This window comes from Oreochromis aureus, linkage group 12, assembly GCF_013358895.1.
Source record: "Oreochromis aureus strain Israel breed Guangdong linkage group 12, ZZ_aureus, whole genome shotgun sequence".
NCBI lineage: Eukaryota > Metazoa > Chordata > Actinopteri > Cichliformes > Cichlidae > Oreochromis > Oreochromis aureus.
In genome coordinates this window covers 15,330,052-15,348,489 of record NC_052953.1, presented here as the reverse complement: position 1 = coordinate 15,348,489, position 18,438 = coordinate 15,330,052, and the positions used below count along the sequence as shown (strand labels likewise).

At 38.0% G+C, this 18,438-nt stretch overlaps 1 protein-coding gene across 2 annotated transcripts; it reads right to left on the bottom strand.

The window, feature by feature from the left end:
- Positions 1 to 2,430: 2,430 nt before the first annotated feature.
- Positions 2,431 to 16,838, bottom strand: hsd17b3 (hydroxysteroid (17-beta) dehydrogenase 3). Of its 2 annotated transcripts, none has more exons than XM_031728206.2 (11): positions 16,631 to 16,838; positions 7,535 to 7,581; positions 7,236 to 7,311; positions 7,017 to 7,124; positions 6,081 to 6,148; positions 5,554 to 5,598; positions 4,787 to 4,821; positions 4,570 to 4,651; positions 4,419 to 4,484; positions 4,136 to 4,285; positions 2,431 to 3,978 (listed from the first exon to the last, which is right to left on the bottom strand). In XM_031728206.2, the coding sequence occupies exons 1-11, from the start codon at positions 16,779 to 16,781 to the stop codon at positions 3,871 to 3,873; spliced, it is 936 nt and encodes a 311-aa protein (XP_031584066.1). In that variant the 5' UTR covers positions 16,782 to 16,838; the 3' UTR covers positions 2,431 to 3,870. The 2 variants fall into 2 exon arrangements, with proteins under 2 accessions (XP_031584066.1, XP_031584067.1); XM_031728207.1 differs by lacking the exon at positions 16,631 to 16,838 and adding an exon at positions 14,936 to 14,944.
- Between the last annotated feature and the right edge of the window lie 1,600 nt (positions 16,839 to 18,438).

The window sequence follows — 18,438 nt, the reverse complement described above, 5'->3', positions numbered from 1 at the left end:
CTCTGTCCCCACACAGCAAGAAGGTCCTGGGTACGAATCCAGCCTGCAGCCTTCCTATGTGGAATTTTGTTCTTCCCACATCTGTCTCGGTTCTCTCCGAGGACTCCAGCGTCCTCCTACAGTCCAGTCTGAACTGACCATAGGTGTGAATGTGAGTGTGATGGTTGTCTGTCTCTATGCGTTAGTCCTGTAACACTCTGGCAACCTGTCCAGGTTATGCCCTACCTCTCACCCTATGACAGCTGAGATAGGTTATTAGTAGTGTCATTTAAGACAATATTAATTATCTTTATTATTATAGGGTCTTTATTTTACAAAATAAAGCCACTTGAGGCAAATGTTGCTATTCGGCTCCACAGAGATAAAATACAATTCAATCCAATTCAATAGAGGCAAACCTAAATTGGATAAGTGGAAAAAAAATGGATGGTTACATTAATACTTGTATCCATTAATACATTAATAGAATTAGTACATTTTATTCAATACATAGATTTTGGTCATTGCTGTTTTATTGCAGCTGTTCATAAACTTTTTCACATCACAACTAAACTGATTTTGTTTCCTGAGCTGAGCCCTGAGTCAATTCTGACTCCTGGATGCACTCCAATCATTTATTCCTGCTCATAGTATTTATGAAAAACACTATATAAATAAAATTCAGTTGACCTTAGAGAACTTTGAGAAGAAATAAAATCACTCAGTTAAAACACATCTTTATTTTTCATGAGGTATGATTTACTAGTTACTCTTTTGTCACCCTGTTTGTGTTGGTATGATAAATACTCCTTCTTTCTTTTTTCTTTCCTTTCATTTTCAAATGAATATACATAAACCAAAAAAACATTAAAATAATTTAAACAACGCTGCTAATTTACATCTGCAGTCCAGGCCAGGTTAGATTGAAGCTTTACCATAAACAATGATGTGCAACAAAAACAAACAGCTCAAGTAGGAATAGGTTAAAAGTGTCCACACACTTGATTTACCATCGGCCATTATTAGCGATTATCAAGCAGGCAGTAACACATTTTTGATAATTTGACAATTTTAAAAGGCTTTATGGACGTGAGTTTGGCTCCTACACTACTTGTAGTTGCTGTGAATGTACACAGTGGAAATCGAGGATTTCCTGTCTAAATATTACAAAACTAAAGTCATATGTATCAATTACAGATGAACTGATCAGCTCACTGATTTATTTTTTTTATTAATGTGAAAGTATATTCTGAGATTTTCTCTTCCCATGCATATCCATACCAATCACTGTATATGTTTCCTACAGTCACTGATCGATACCAAGAGAAATGAGTTTTGATTTGTGGACAGGTCATTATTTTATTTTTATTTTTTTTAAACATTCAGACTAGGAATAGACTATCTAAGCTCAGGGTCACTCTGACCTTCCTCCCCCTTCTCACTCCTTCTTTTTTCTTATTCCCCACACTATCTCTCATGGGGAGGATCATTCATCACGGTTGTCTAAACACCCCTGTCCCCGTGTGATTAGTGACCCTTTTAGGTCAGACATCACTGAAGCACATGCTAATTAAAACAGCTGTGCGTGTCAGCATATATACATACACAGACGAGGGAAGGTTTTGTATTCTTTAAACACTGTATATCATGCTGTTTGCAGCACACTGTCAAACTAATTTCTGAGGATGCGGGTAGAAGCTGATAAGTCTCTGTCCCAAACTCCTGCTGTGGATTAGAAAAGAGTCTGACCCTGAGATGATCGTGTCTTCCCATCACGTGAGCAAATGTTTTCTTGATCTCAGAGGAGAATAGAGGATGCTAATGACAGTTAAAGGTGTGTGTGTGTGTGTGTGTGTGTGTGTGTGTGTGTGTGTGTGTGTGTGTGTGTGTGTGTGTGCGTGTGTGTGTGTGGGAGTGAATTAATGGAACAAGACAGGTCCTTCCGTTTAGCAGATAAGGTGTCATTATTATTATTATTACTCATATCTCTACAAGATATGTAGACACTCACACACACACATTTGTCACTGCTATCGGTGCTTAGCCACATATGAGAAAGTTATGTAAATTTTAACCTTGAATTGCATGAGAATTAATAACTGTGTGGAGTAAGAGATCTATATCTGAACTGTAAAACTGAAGGTGCAATGAAGGAGAAACACGACATCATTTTTCTATTGACAGGAACACTCATAAATAAGTTTTTGGGATTTACTTAAAAAGGTTATGTTAAGTAGTTCCATACACCCATGTTAACTCCTAACAAACAGCTTGAGTTTACTTGAATAATAGTCTGATTACAACAAGTTACTTTACAGTTGGGTGGAATAACTTGACCTAAGTTTTTTTTAAAGCAAATCGAAAAGCTTGTTTATGAGTGCACAGTATTACATTGAAATAACACTAATTACTCAAGTAAACTTGAAAAGCATCATTTGTTCAGTAACAATATTGTTTAAAACCAACAATGGTGATATTTCATTTATTTGAGTGAACAAACACTATAAGATGAAGACTTGGAGATTAAATTACAAATGTAATTTATAGACGTGTGTTTTACAGGAAAACAGTTCAGACAGTACTACTGCATACATATTAATACAGTTAGTTCCATAAGTATTTGGACTGTGAGACAATTTTGCCTAAACCAGTTTTGTCAGTCAACTGTAAAAATTAATTGGGCAGTTGACTGACAAGTAACATCATGGCCGGGCGAGGCCTGTTCCCCTGTTATTCTGAAGCTGATTCTGAGTGTTGAATGTGGATTTAGTAACTGTTCACTGGAATTTCAAAGATGTCAGTACAAGTAAGGGAGGCCATAGACTGAAAAAAACAAACAAAATCATCTGAGAGATAGCAAAAACTTTAGGAGTGACCAAACACTGACCAGCTCAGGAACACCAAAATGCCTGAAAGACCACACAAAGATTACAAAAGTAGGCGATGGCAGAATTATTTTGATGGTTAAACCAAATTAAAGAAAGAAAGAAACCTTTTCAACATCAACCCAGGTCGAGAACACTCTCGAGGTGGTAGGCGTGTCTACGTCTACAATCAAGCGAAGCCTTCATGAACATAAATACAGGGTTTATAGCAAGATGCAAATCGCCGTTTACAGTCAAGAACAAGAAAGCCTGATTAGACTTTCCCAGAAAACATCTAAACGAACCTGCATAGCTCCACAGAAAAAGAATAAATCAGTCTTCGGACAGATGAAACCAAGATTAACCTGTTGATGGAAAAAGAAAAGCATGGAGAGAAGAACTTATGATCTGAAGCACACCAGCATGCCTGTCACACATGAAGGCAATGTTACAGCCTGGGCATGTTGGACTGTCTTTTGAACTGAGTTACAACTGTGTATTGATGATGTAACCGCTGATAGAAGTAGCAGGATGAATTCTGAAGTATACAGTTCTCAGATTCGACCACGTGCTGCAGAAAACAGACTGCACAGCGCTTCACGGTGTAAATGGACCCAAAGCATACTGCTAAAGCAGAGTTTCTTAAGCCAGAGAAATGGGATATTCTTAAATAAACAAATCAGTTACCTGATCTTAAGCCAACAGAGCATGCTTTTAAATTGCTTTTAAATTCCTAAACAGTTTGTTAAACCCCTTGAATTAAAGCCAAAAGTTTACGCTTCAATCACATCTTCATTCACTGATTTAAAACCCACTGTGGTGGTGTACAGAGGCAAAATTACTAAAACGCTGTCACCGCATACAATAAACACAATTTGCACACAATGAACACAGTAAATAATGATACTTTCACAAATTACATCCATTAGTTACATGATAATGCTGCATAAAAATACATAATACATTTCTTTATGGCTAGAAATATTTCATACAAACTTCTTCATGTTTATTTCTGATTTGATTTGATTTAGACCAATCCAGCCTGCATTAGTTTTTGCTTGACGTAGTCTTGTAAGCCTTGCAACATAGGTTCTGCATAGAGAATCTTAAGTGGAATAGTCTGCAGCAACCAGCTCTGTACACACACACACACACACACACACACACACACACACACACACACACACACACACACACACACACACACACACACACACACACACACAAACAAAACTGCAGGTCAGTCTCTTGGTGGCAGTTTTTGGCATTATGTTTGTGACTCTAAGTCTTACCAGAACTGTATGACAGACGCTTCCATTTGTTTTGTCTCCAGCGCTGACGTACTGCAGCGAATATTTTACAAAGTCTTCTGGTGAAAAAGTCACCATGTTAGTTTTTTGGAACCCAGCCATTCGAGTGGATATCCCAAATGGAGCCACTGACTGAAAACAGTGCATGAGAGGGAAGATTTAGGACAAGAGGACAAGAAATAAAAGACTTTAAAGTTCATTTAAAGAAAATAATTGCTTTCGTTTCATAAACCTTGAGATGATGTCTGAGTGAGGATCAAAATACCTGGATAATAATCCCCTTATTTTTGTATTCAGCTTGTAGACCTTGAGAAAATCTTTCCACAAACACCTATAAGAACGCAAATTAAAATGTGAAGGATCATACGTCGCCTGGGCAGAGAGAGTTAAAAGTGCACCGCTGATGTGAAACTTACCTTTGATGCAGTGTACAGGGCGTACAGGGGAAATGGGATAGAAGCAATTCCAGAAGAAACATTCAATATCATCCCTTTCCCTCTATAAATACAAGAAACATACAAACAGATATAAATAATTAAACAACACTTATGAGCACAAACTCAGTATTAATTAGCATGTTATAATCCATCATTTTACACATTACATCTAATGAAGAAAACATGGGTAGGAAACCTGTTCGCCATGCCTGGGAGAATAATTTTGCACATCTGGAAACAAAAGAAAATAAGTTCAGACTCGAGTCATATGTAGCAATGAAAAGCATTAACTTGTTTTAGAACAATACAAATAATCCTCAAAAAACAGAGGTGTCAAACAAAATGCCCAGGGGCCAGAACTGGGCCGGCAAAGAGTCCAATCCGGCCACTGGAAAGCTTTAGTAAAATGTAAAGGATGGCATAAAATGTGGAGTTTTAACTCTATTTTAACTCTATACAAAAGTATGTAAATAACAGTCCCTGTTCTTTCACTATTAACTATGAAAAATGTTTGGGTCCAGAGTAAAAAAAGTTAATGAAAAAGAAAATTTTTTGGAAATTAATAAAAACTTTGTGCTTTATAATTACAGGACAGTCTGGGTGGCAAGCTACCAAAACTTTGTCTGTAATTTAATTTATTTCTTTATTTCTTTTTGATGTAGAAAACTGAGACATACTGCTGAAATCATATTTCCATATCTCAGGGATCTGTTTTAAACTTCTTTACACTGACAGAAAGGGGAAGGTCATTGATCCGGCCCACTTAAGATCATAGTGGGCTGTATGTGGCACTCAGGGTAAAACGACTTTGACAGCCCTGCTCTACAAAATCCTTTACGTGTGCTTCATTTACTGGCAAACCTTCTCAGATTATACTGATGATTAAATACTGTCTTCATCAATAAACAATCAATATGACATTAAATTCATTGTTTTGTAGTAACAATAAAAATATATTCTTACCTTGGCCATCGTCTTCATATTGCAGTTTATCACTTTGGTAATTGTCTGAAAGCATGCATGAACATGGGTCTCAGATAATCTCTTTATTTAAATCTAAAGAAATGTATTTGTAAAAACATGTTATTATAAACTGAACCCTCTGAACCATCAGGATGCTATCTGCTGTCAAACTTACTACCAATAAAAGTAATAATTATGCAAATGGGGTCAATCCAAACAATCTATAGTTAGTCATAATGTTGTAGTGGTATTTTTTTTTTAACTTATTGTACATCTGTGGAGTCGGCACTAGGTGCTGGATGTGTTTATTATACATTTGCACACATATGCAGGTGATGCTATTATATCTGCCAAAACCATAAGAGTCATACAGAAATCACAGCTAGCAGGTAAGCATGGATGAATTTTTTAGAGCCTAATCATCAGTGGGTTTTTAGTAAGGAACAACAAATATAAACATCATGTGCTTGTACATATACACAAAATACTAAACACCTTTAAGTATAAGCTGTTGAAGTACTACTGACCTTGTCCAGCTCATCATACTCAAGGAATCTGGAGGGAATGAAGCAAGGCAGTGTTCCTACATTGTTGACTGGGGTAAAAAAAAAAAAAAAAAAAAAAAAAAAAAAGCGGGGAAAATAACTGATATTATTTTCTTAAATAATTAGGGTTTTTTCCCAGTTTTTTTTTTTTTGTCTCTAGACACACTTCACTTTCAAACTTTACAAACCCAATTCCAAAAAGTGCCTGTGTTGATTTGCAAATTGTATAAACTTGTGTTTTATTTGCAGTTGAACACAGAAAAATTATGTCAAATGTTTAAAATGACCATTTCATGAATAATGTTAGCTCACTGTGAATGACATGTCTCAAAAATGTTGGAATGGTGGCAGCAAAAGGCTGGAAAAGTAAATGATACTAAAAAGAAACAGCTGGAGGAATGTTTTGCCCCTAATTAGATTGATCGGTAACAGGTCGGTTGTCTTTTTTAGGGAAATCTTTGCATGTTCCAGCAAAACATTGATAAACTCGATTCTGCATCAACTACAACCGCATTGTCTGGGTGCTGAACAGGCCTGCCGATCTTCCATAACTTTCACCAAAAAATATGACAAAGGATACACAGGGCTGTTGAGCAGCTAGAATCCTATATCGGAGAAAACATGGAACAACATTCATCTCCCAAAATTCCACAATCTGTAAGTCCAGCAGATTTACAGGTTGTTCTTCAAAGAAGAAGGGCTGCTACACTGCAGTAAACATGGCTCTGTCCCAGCTTAGTGCCATCAAATTAAAAGCTAATGTTTTCCTTAAAATGGTGTTTTAAAAATAAAGATGTTTTGTTGTAAATGAAATATGGGCTCGTGAGATTTGCAAATCATTGCATTGTGTTTCTATTTACGCAGCATGCCATCTTTTTTGGAACTGGATTTTGTATGAAGGCACAAATAAAGGCTCACCTAAAACTCCTATGTTGAGGTCCTTCAGTTGCTCTTCAATTTCACTGAAGATATTTTCTTTGGTGAAATCTGTTGTTATCACTTTCACCCTCTGCCCCGTGGCTTCTCCTGTGAACAATGACAAAACAAATATTGTGCACCGTTAGCCTGGATCAACAGCATATTAGTAGATATCATACATTTTAAGAAGCAAAGAAAATAAAACATGCACATAGATACCTATCTCTTTAGCCACTTGATCCAGTTTTGCTTTGGTTCTGCTCATGACTACAATGTTCATTCCCCGCTGAGCTAGCTGAGATGTAATAGCGATAGTGGAAAAGTACATATCAAAACACAATTACACAGCAAAAAGTAGCAAGTGTGCATCAAAAGAACAGTAGTTTAACTATGATATGCTCATTTCAGATTATTAAACATATAAGTGTTTGCTAAAATACGAAAAGATATTATGTACAGTATGTGTATTAGCTTTGTTTTATGGGAACACAAGCAGAATTGTTTAAACAGTCACTTACTGCAAATGCATATGCTCTTCCTATTCCTTCTGAAGAACCGGTCACCACTGAAAGGAGGATGGAGAGACTGAGAATTACAAATAAATCCCTCATCAAATCTCCTGCAGTTTCCATTCTGACCACTAGAGGCACTGTACTGCACAGTAATGCACTGCCTTACCCATCTTCCTCTGCTTTCAGTCAAATCCCAGGATTGTTTTATTATTTGTTTACATTAGTTTATCCCCACTCCATTCTGTTCGTACAAACTGTGCTAAAACAGCATGTTCCCCTTGTGTGATAAAGAACTGATGGGAACTGCTTGTTTCTGAGTGTTCACTGCTCTCCCATTTCCTCCTGACCCTTATTACAAATATCGCAGGCTCTTTTCATCACTGTTTTCAGGCCTAAATGAGCATTCACATCTAAGTAGGTTTTACAGCACTGAGAAAATTGTGTAAAGCCATTAAAACATTAAAAAGATCCCATGGTTTGAAGTGTTGTTAGCACAGGGAGGAAAATGAGTAATGTGACACTGCCTATTAACTACTGAAACAGAAACTGAAATTAAGCCTCTGTTTTAATTTGTTCAGCTGAACAAATAAATTGAATGCACACTTGATTTCTGCTCTTTTACTACTTAATTAGGAAAGTATCAAATGACAAAGAAACCTCACATTGAGCCTCAGTTTTATGCAATGCAATCCGCTACAGGTTTAGTTATTTATATTTCTTCTTTAGTGAAAACTACAGTATACACAAACAGGCAGCAGTATGTTCAAATAGGGCTTTCCCATGTAGATATACACACTCAACTATATTAAAAAAAAAAAAAAAACAACGAAAAAAACCCCCCTAATTATATCAACTATAAGAACTACATTCAAGACAATGAAACAGTGAAAATAACCAAACTGAGCATGTGTGCTGAGGTGATGTGATGAGAAGTGGACATTTTGGTTTTAATATATGGTGCTCATGTTAAACATGATCAAAGTTTTAAATAATATAGTCAACATAAGTAAAAGTTAACGCAGTGAACCAAAAGCTCAAGTTTCAGACTGCTCAGCCAGGAGTGTCAAACACATGGTCTGGGGACCAGAACTGGCCCAGCAAAAACTGCAATGTGGCCCACTGGATAGCATTGGAAATTTTAAGTGGATTTTCACAAGTTTTATAATGTTTCCTGTTGATAAAGACGTCCCCCATGTCTATTCATCCTGCACCAAATGATTAAGTATAAAATAAACAATTAGATGACAGAAAAATTCCAGTCTTTTTTTTACTATCATCAATAATACAAATTTCTGTTGTTAAACTTCCTTAGACTGACAGAAATGGGAGTTTCTTTGTACCAGCCCACTTACGGTAAGTTCAAAGTGAGTTGTGTGATTCTCAATGTTTGCATGGAGCAATCAGTACAAACAAAACAAACGAAAAAATCGAAAAGAGTGTCGTCTTAAAGGGAGAGGCACTAAAACGGTGATCATCTGCACTATGCCCCAGAAGAAGATAAATAAGGATTATTACTCTAACATTAGTAAACACATTCGCTTTATAAAAGAACATCGACTAAGCACACACAAGCACAAAATCCATTTAGTGATTATCTGGAAAGAAAACTATAAATGCTCAGGCAAATGGCTCTAACAGGTATTCAGTCAGTTTTCTTTTATTTATTGGTATTTATTTTTTTATTTTAAGCCCACTCTTTTCTGCTTGATCATAAAAATTATACTATTCATCCATCCATCCATCTTCTGCTTATCCGGGGCTGGGTTGCGGGCAGCAGCCTAACCAGAGAAGCCCAGCAATCGCTCTCCCCGGCTACCTCCTCCAGCTTATCAGGAAAACACCAAGGCGTTCTATAATCTCTCCAACGTGTCCTGTGTCTGCTCCAGGGCTTCCCCCCGATGGGACATGACCGGAACACCTCACCCAGGAGGCAATATTATTTATATAGTGCCAAATCTCAACAATATAAAGGCACTTTATATTGTAAAGAAAACAGAGAAAACCCCAATAATCATATGAAATCATATGACCCCTTATGAGCAGGCATTTTGGCGACAGTGGGAAGGAAAAACTCCCTTTTAACAGGAAGAAACCTCCAACAGAACCAGTCTAAGGGAGGGGCGGCCAAAGACAGGACAAAGACATGCTGTTGAAGAGAGCCAGAGATTAGTAATAACTAATAATTAATACAGAGGGGTGTATAAACACATAGTGAGTGAAAAATGTGACTGAAGAAGAAACAATGCATCACTGGAATCCCCCAGCAGCCTAAAACTATTGCAGCATAACTAACAGAGGATTCAGGGTCAACTGATCCAGCCCTACCTATATGCTTTATCAAAAAAGGAACGTCTTAAGCCTAATCTTAAAAGTAGAGAGACCTTCTGTCCCCCAAATCCAAACTCGAAGCTGGTTCCACAGAAGACGGACTTGAAAGCTGAAGGCTCTGCCTCCCATTCTACTTTTGAATACTCTAGGAACCACAAGCAAGCCCGCAGTCGTAGAGCGAAATGCTGTAATGGGGGTGATATGGTACTATAAGGTCATTAAGATAAGATGGGGCCTGATTGTTCACTTGGTAGAGTGGCAAAAATAGGCTGCCATAGTCAGTGTCCTTTAATTTTGTCTGCAGAAACTGTGTTACTGTTATTTAAGTTTACACAAACTCGCCTCTGTCAGTGCGCCCGAGGGCAGCTGTGGCTACAATGTAGCTTGCCATTGCCAGTGTGTGAATGTGTGTGTGAATGGGTGAATGACTGAATGTAGTGTAAAGCGCGTCCTTAGGGACTGAGTAAAGCGCTATACAAATGCAGGCCATTTACCATTTACCATTTACAAACTTTATCTAGACTAACCTCAAATCTGGTGTTTCAATATACCTTGATTACTCAAATATTTTTTAATTCAATTGCAACAAACCTGAAATACACTATGTATGTTTTTTTTACAATTTTTGCTTCCACCAAAATACAATGGAGGTGAAAGGAGAGCATTTGTTTAAAATACTTGCCAATGGACAGGAACCATTTGAATAATCCCTATGAAAACATAAACTAAATGAAATACAGATTGTCCTGTATCATGATTTTTAAAGAAGAAACATTACAAGATGTACCCAAAAAGCCGATTCTCTTCATCTGGATGTAGCATTTTCAGTGTGATTTCTTCGGTCTCAACTGCCTGCAAATTTTTCCAACCTTATAAACAGCACATTTGCATAATGGCTTAAACTAGCACAACTGGTGAAAAATGGGCTGTGAGATCAGTTTCTTGATCGTTAAGATGCAAATTATAATGACCATTGATCAGCAATGATTGATCAATGGTCCTATGTACCACAGAAGAGCTAACTTGTCAGGCCAGGACTCCACAGTCTATTCACACCTACAGGCCAGTGGACACTCTTTCAATGATGAGAATGTACACATCCTGGACAGCGAGGAACGCTGGTTTGAGCAGGGAGTCAAGGAGACCATTCACATGAAAAGGGAAAGACCATTTCTGAAAGGAGGAGGGGGCCTAAGGGTACATCTTTCCCCATCTCACAATGCTCTCTGAATGGCACTCATGGCCATTGATCAGTGGTCTTTGATCAGTAGTTGTTGATCATTGGTTGTAAAAATTTGCATATTAATGATCAAGAAACTGGCCATTGTTTGCCAGTAGTGCTAGATTATGTCACTGCTGCAGCGGCAGTTGTGTGGGGTTGAAGGGAAAAGGACCCAATCGCAGGCACTGACGATGCAATGAGTGGGCTTTATTTACACGAGGTGATAATACAGACAGAGCAGAGATGGGATGGACGGAAACTAAGAACAAACCTAAACTGGGACAATCTAACGAAACAAATCTGAAACCATAACTGACAGGAAAACATACAGGGTGGAACACGGGATGACATGTGGAGGTAACACAGACGAACCAGTGATGAGCACACACTATAAATACACACAGAGGAAGACGCGGAATGGCAAACAGGAGGGAGACACAGCTGAACATAATTGACCTGACGAGACAGTGGAAGCGTAAACTGAACACACTGACATAAGACACGGACCTTCACAATAAAACAGGAAATACACAGAGATGCAGACTGGAGGGGAAGAGAGAACACTGAGGAGCATGAGGGAGAGCACAGACATGACGGCCCGGGGAAACATGGATTAGAACACAAGGAGGGGAAAACAAGGCACCAGAACTCCAATACACAGAGGGAGACAAAGGGGGTAAAGACACGAGGGGAAATCCAAACTGAACAACTAAGGACCCATAGACTAACTCCTTAGAGTAACAAATGAACTTAACATAATACCGAAAAACAAGAAAACTGAGGGCGCTGGGTCAAAATGACCCAGGACCATGACAGTTTTAGTCATTATGCAAATGTACTGTTTATAATGGTGGAAAATTTTGCACTCAGCTGAGACTGAAGAAATCAGACTGAAAACGTTACGTCCAGATGAACAGAATCAACTTTTTGGGATTTCCTTACCTGGATGCATCAAGACATTAAAGGATGTAATAAATAATTTCAACATATTTTTATGCAGGACCTCCACAAAACTATACTGCACTGATGCATCTTAAAATTAAAAGAAAAAACAAAGAAAGCCATCTCGGATGGATGGATGGATTAGGGAAGGTTTTTTTCAGCTCATTCACAAGGGGTCGCCATAGCAAGTAGCTCCCCATGCTTGATTTGGCAAAGTATCTACGCCAGATGTTTTTACTGACGCAACAGCAAAGGACTTGCTAGACAGCTGCTGCAAGTAAGCAGCACTGTAGGGAAATTGTTCCACTGAGGTTATAGTATTTGTAATATTTGTGCAAAGTTGTCATTTACGTTTATAAGCTGACTTACTACAGTTGTCTGATTCTTGTTAATCCACATGAATTGTAATATTTTTGGGCAAACTAGCAGAGCAGATCACTTGTTTTCTTGATTTGTTGATGTATGTCTATATCTGTACTATCAACATGAACTGAACGGGTTCAGTTGATTCTGAGAAATTCTTTGTAGTATTTCATCCATAAAAATAATTTTCGCTTGGGGAAATACTTTGTGAATGTGAATTTTTCTGACCATGAAAACAGTCCCACATGTAGAATGAGCATGTTTTTTCTAAATGAGCCAACTCGGAGCTGGACTTTTATCAGTCTTCCTGTGCAGAAATGTTCAGCTCAAAGGATGTCCTTCTGCACGCCCATAACACAATGAGAGGATTAAACATCTCTGTTGACACTGCAGCACTGGAAGGGCTGGAAGTCATGAGGAAAGAATAAAATCTCAGCCACCCTTTGCTGGTCTACACCATAATATTTCAAGAGAAAGCCTATCTAAATGACATGTACTGCAACAAAAATGACAGACAGCTACACTAGAGCTTCACCCCTGCTCCTTTAGGGTGTTGCTTCAATAGATTATTAAAGATGCCTAACCCAAGAACAACTTCTTGTCCCTTCACAATTTAATTATAGTCCACCTTTTTGCAGATTGCAGCATCTGTGATTCATGATTTCCACTGTTACTCAAACCTGAGCCATTCACAGGAAAATCACTGTTCTGTGTCATTTCCTTTAAATAATCTAAATAAAACAATACTGTGGCAAGCTCAGACAAGTAGGAGACAAAGACTTCTGTTTTCAACTTGCTATTCCTGCATTAGCTGTAATGCTAAACTACAGGGAGCACAGCCTTTAATTAGGATCACTCCTTCATACACCACAGCAGTGAGAGATTGTAAACAGACACAGCAGTCTAACTCACGGTGCTCCGCTGGCCACATTAAACACAGAACACACAGCGACTGTAATGTTACACAGTAACACAAAAATGGCAAATCAACACCTGATAACTGTAACTGCCATTATAACAATACAACTTTGAACACGTTAACATCAGGCATAGGTGTTCTAAGTTGTCCTCGGGCCAGCGGCCCCTTCCCCCTAGCCCGCTACAATATATTTAAAATCTATTTGTGATATTTAATGAAAAATATGAAACAACATTTTCATAAATTAAAAGGGTCCTTAACTGGTAATGTTCTTTGAAGAACCATAGAGTCTTTAAAAAGAACCATTTAAGAACCATTATTTTTCTGAGAGTGAAGAAACACACCATTAGACAGTTATATAACATTTGGTTATAAAAAAAAATTGGATTCCTCTGTGCCAAAAATAATTTGAAACCAGACATGACTGTGACATTTCCCTTTATGGAAATGAGCTCTGTGAACTGCAGCAGCCTGTGGAGGCTTCTCTTCAAAGACAAATGTGCTGTTGTGTGAGAGTGATGCAGAAAGAAAGACTGTCATTTAGAAGCCAGCAGAATAGTAAAACTGTAAGCCAACTTAAGACATTTTCCAATATTAAATGAATGTTGAGCCTATGCACTCAACAAGGGCAACAAGGGAATAGAAAGTCTATTTGTCCCCATTGTTACAGTGTTTCTAAGTGCCATGTTTGTCCAGAGTCCACTTTATACAAAAACAGTGTGGTCTCACAAAGCTTGCCAAGCTACTTCACTATAATATGTCATGGCTTGTTCATTGTACTCTATTGTCAGAGTTGAGTAAATAAATACTGAAGGATGACACAATGTTAGACACAATGTTTGCAATGTTGCCTCTGTCCACCAGCGCAGCAGATTTTAAATCAAATAACATAAATGTGATTTAAGGGCAGACTTTCATCTTTAATTCAAGTGGTTTAACAAAACTTTTAGGAATTACAGACGTCATTGTGCATAGTTCCCTGAAACTCAAAAAACTGGACAAACTAAGATCATTTTAAGTTATATTGAAATCTTGTGGACATCACCAGATGTTAATGCTTTGCTCAGGCCTTAACTGCAACTACATTCAGTTTTTGTTTCTCTCTACCTTCAGATTTTATTTTCAGTAACTAAAAAACATGCTCTATTTGACTGATATCAAGTGAATTATTTGTCCATTGAAGAGTATCCCATTACTTTGGCTTGAGAAACTCTTGGGTTGCTTTTGCAGCATGCTTTGGGTCATTATCTATTTGCACTGCCTGATAGGTTACGCAGCACATGGCTGAATCTGAGCAGAGCGTATAGCCCTGCACACTAAATAATTCATCCTTCTACATTTATCAGTCACATTATCAGTAAACAATAGTGATTCACTCAAAATTAGAACCATACACACCTATATCGTAATAATGCCCCTACCGTCTTTGTCAGATAAGGTGGTATGCTTCAAATCACGAGCAGTTTTCCTTGCTATTGTTCTGGGACAAGTTAAGTTGGGTTTCTTGGCCTTCCTGTTTGTGAGTATGACCAGTGGTTTGCATCTCGGTGTAAACCCTCTGTAATTACGTTCATGAAAGCGTCTCTTGATTGTAGCTCTGATGATTCACCTACCTCCTCAAAAGTGTTCTTACCTTGGTTAGATGTTGTCTTTGGGTGCTGCTGAGCTGCCCAGTGCCTTTATGGCTGATGATTAGGTTACTCCTGTGTTTTTAGTGTCTCTCTGGCAGGCTTGTTTTGGTTGTTCAGCCTAGTGATTCCCTCCCTCACTTGCACTGACATCTTATTGGTGGACGGCTACCAAATATAAGTACAGCACTAATATTTGAAAAGCCCACATCTCTTATCTGCCTAATTATCTGTAACTTCTGTCGGTGCTGTGCTATTGGAAGCCGAATTTCCCGGAGGAACCCACCCGAGGGATTAATAAAGTCTTATCTAATCTAATCTAATCTAATCTTATTATGAAATAAAAAAAAGAAAATGCCTCACCTGATAGTGAAATAGTCAATTATCCTAATTATTTGTGTCCTGATTTTTTTATTCTAAAAAAATGGGGTATTATGCATACTGTAACCATTTGAGTAACTTATTCTGTTTGTTATCAATAGATCCATGCACATACACAACACCGCTTAGGCTTCTTGAAACTAAAAACGTTTAAGAGGTCTGAAGAGGGATCCAAATGAGGCTTTCCAATTATTGGGAGAAATAATTGGAAAGGAGTGGCATTTATGTAGCTTAGAACATGCTGTTCAGATGTTATTGCTCTGTGCTGGAATGGAATGAAAGTGGGAAGGAAAGTGGGCTTTGGGAAGAAAAGCAAGATTAGCCCAGTGTTTTTATTAGGCTTCTTTTAGCACTGTGACAGAATAACCTCTTCAGAAGATGCCAAAGGAAACCTCTTGAGTGAATGAAACTGCTTCTGGACCTGCAGAGGAATGTCACAAGGAAATTGGCAAGAGAACCAGTATTTGCTCATTTCCTCAGCCGCCTTTAAGTTGACACTATTCTGTAGTTTCGATTGGAGTGTTTAAGTGTTTTTGTCAGTGAGCTTATCACTGCATGTAATTGTGTATAAAATACATTTAGTTGAAGAGTAAGCTGTAGTGTGGTAAGGTAGAGGACTATTTCTGACTCCCTGTACTGTATCAAGTTGTTCCTGTTACTCTAGCCACACAGGTATGTGTTCCTTGTCGTCACGCAGCTTTTGTCCAGTGTCAGCTATGCTGACACAGATCATTTTGCTCATCTCAGAATGGATGTTATGTGAAAAACATGCAGTTTATGCTTGATATTCCATATATTTTGATATTGAATTTGAATTGTGTTTTCTGTACATATATCAGCTGCCCTGCAAGTATATAAAAAAAGAAGTATTTTAAGTGTCGGGACTTGCCTCCTTTGGGTATATCAGCGCACAAGCGCAATCTTGTGTAACGATGAAATGTTAAAACAAGTTTGGGCAGGGAAGTCATCCTATTGTGATGACTAAATGCACTTTTACCCACAAGTTGATCAACTAAATCACTTTCACTGCTTAGTGTTCATTACACTTACAGATTGTGCCATGTACACTTTGGCATATTAATTAATTCTAATAATGTAGTCATTTAAAAGTTCTAATTACATACGGTATACACATAAATGTAGTGTTGTATCACAAAACGTGATACCTATATTGGCTTGATACTACATAACCTACTGAAGTTCCAGGATTTATTTTTCCTAGTATGACCTACTGAAGATTGTATGGTATTCATTACACATGGCACAGACACCCACAGTACAAACACATACACGTGGACATGCATAAACATGCTGCTCACCTGCCCACTCTCCCATTGAGGTGAAGAAAGTTTTTGGCAGTGGAAACCACAGTTTTGGAAAAAGCATCCTACTGAAAAGCAGTAGCCTCACTCCATAGTACACCACAACTCCAGTACCAAGAGAAATGAAAAAGAGTTCCATGAAATCCATGCTTCTCTGGTACAAAAGGCTCAGGATTCAAGTGTCTGTGTGTCCGTGAGAGAAAGGTTTTTGTTCAGTGAGAAAGACTGACACAAAGAGGGAATGAGGAACGAATAACCCTGCCACAGGACCCTCCCATTTAAAAAAACATCTCAATATTCACACAGACAGGCAGACAGTCACACACACACACACACACACACACACACACACACACACACACACACACACACACACACACACACACACACAAAGTTAGGCTGGTATGTGTGTAAGAGTGCTAAATGTGTAATTAAATCTGATCATTTTCTGAGGAGCTGCTTTATGACTTCATTTTCATTTAAAAAAAGTCTCACTCACCTTTAGTGCTGCAATATCTGATCAAATATTTGTAAAATTGTCATTTCTCATTTTTTATTTGATATTCTTTACTTGAATCTGCATGTTCTGTCTGCCTTTCACTTTCCTGCTGGAACGCGTGAATTTCCCAACGAGGGACAATAAAGGATGATTCTGTTCTATTCTATTTGTATCAACAAATCCATTGTTTGTCAAAAGTGATCATCTTTCTTGTCCTTATAATGTCTAGAAAGCTTTTTCCTTGACATGTGTGCCATAATTGTAGGTTATCCCAGTTAATACACAGCTTTCAGTGAAATGGCAAAATGCCACCGAAATTCAAACACAGACTGATAGGGATTAGCGTCACTATGATTTACAGTTAGATAACTGTGGGGAAAAACATGTTCTGCGCGTCACCTGACAATGTGCTATGTGCAAAAAGGCAAACTAATTTCTCACAGTACCTGTACTTTCTCAAATACTTAAGTGATATGTCTGTAGGTATGTCTGTTTATTGCCCAGAACACATTAAAGGTTATTTGACCAGCATTTTCCACACAAATATCAAGTTACTTTGATTGTGAGAAATACTGAAATAGGGCACATTTAGTCAGTTGGTGTCTTGCACTGAGTAGGTTGCTTTATGTGGTAAACTATATTTATTTGATGTGATCAGTATTCAGTGAATGGATAATACTTACTGTGTGGTAAACCACAGAGAAGAATGTTTACTCTCCTGGGAGCCAACATAAATGTGTGGTTCTTGCATGCTTTGTTTACCTCTGGTGTCACCGATGATAGACTGACAGAAACGTCTTCCACTTTGTCTTGTATAACTTCCAGGTTTTTAAAATAAGCACTTTTCATTTATACATTAGTCAAGATTCTGACCTGATAACCTAAAGGCCTGTACATCTGCTTTGAAATATCTCTGCCACCTAGTGGAAGAAAATCTAAATCAAGCAGTTCGAGATGATGTGAGAAGATAAACTCGTCTACACTCAAAGTAGATAACTATCCTGTGTACTCTGGGTTATGCCTTTCCCCCCAGTGAATGACCACATGCCACGTTCAAGATTAGAGAATTCCTTGAATACAAGCCACATTTAGGGATCAGATATGTCAACAGGACTGGCTGGACTTGGATTTTTTTTTATAGGTATGTTCTCGCAGCTAGCAGAAGCATGCTCCTTCTTCTTCTTTCTTACATTTGTATTGGCGGTTGGCAAACAACTGAAAGGTGCATTACCGCCACCAACTGGTATGGAGTATGGTCTGGAACGACGCTCAAAAAAATAAATAAATAAAAAAAATTCCTCAAATC

Bases quoted from the DNA above. Each gene is read 5' to 3' on its own strand.
- hsd17b3 (XM_031728206.2), bottom strand. From the start codon at position 16,781: ATGGATTTCATGGAACTCTTTTTCATTTCTCTTGGTACTGGAGTTGTG. The intron at 7,125-7,235 runs GTATCTATGTGC...CATTGTTCACAG, and splicing joins TCAAGTGGCTAAAGAGATAG to GAGAAGCCACGGGGCAGAGG. The intron at 5,599-6,080 runs GTCAGTAGTACT...GCATGCTTTCAG, and splicing joins AGTATGATGAGCTGGACAAG to ACAATTACCAAAGTGATAAA.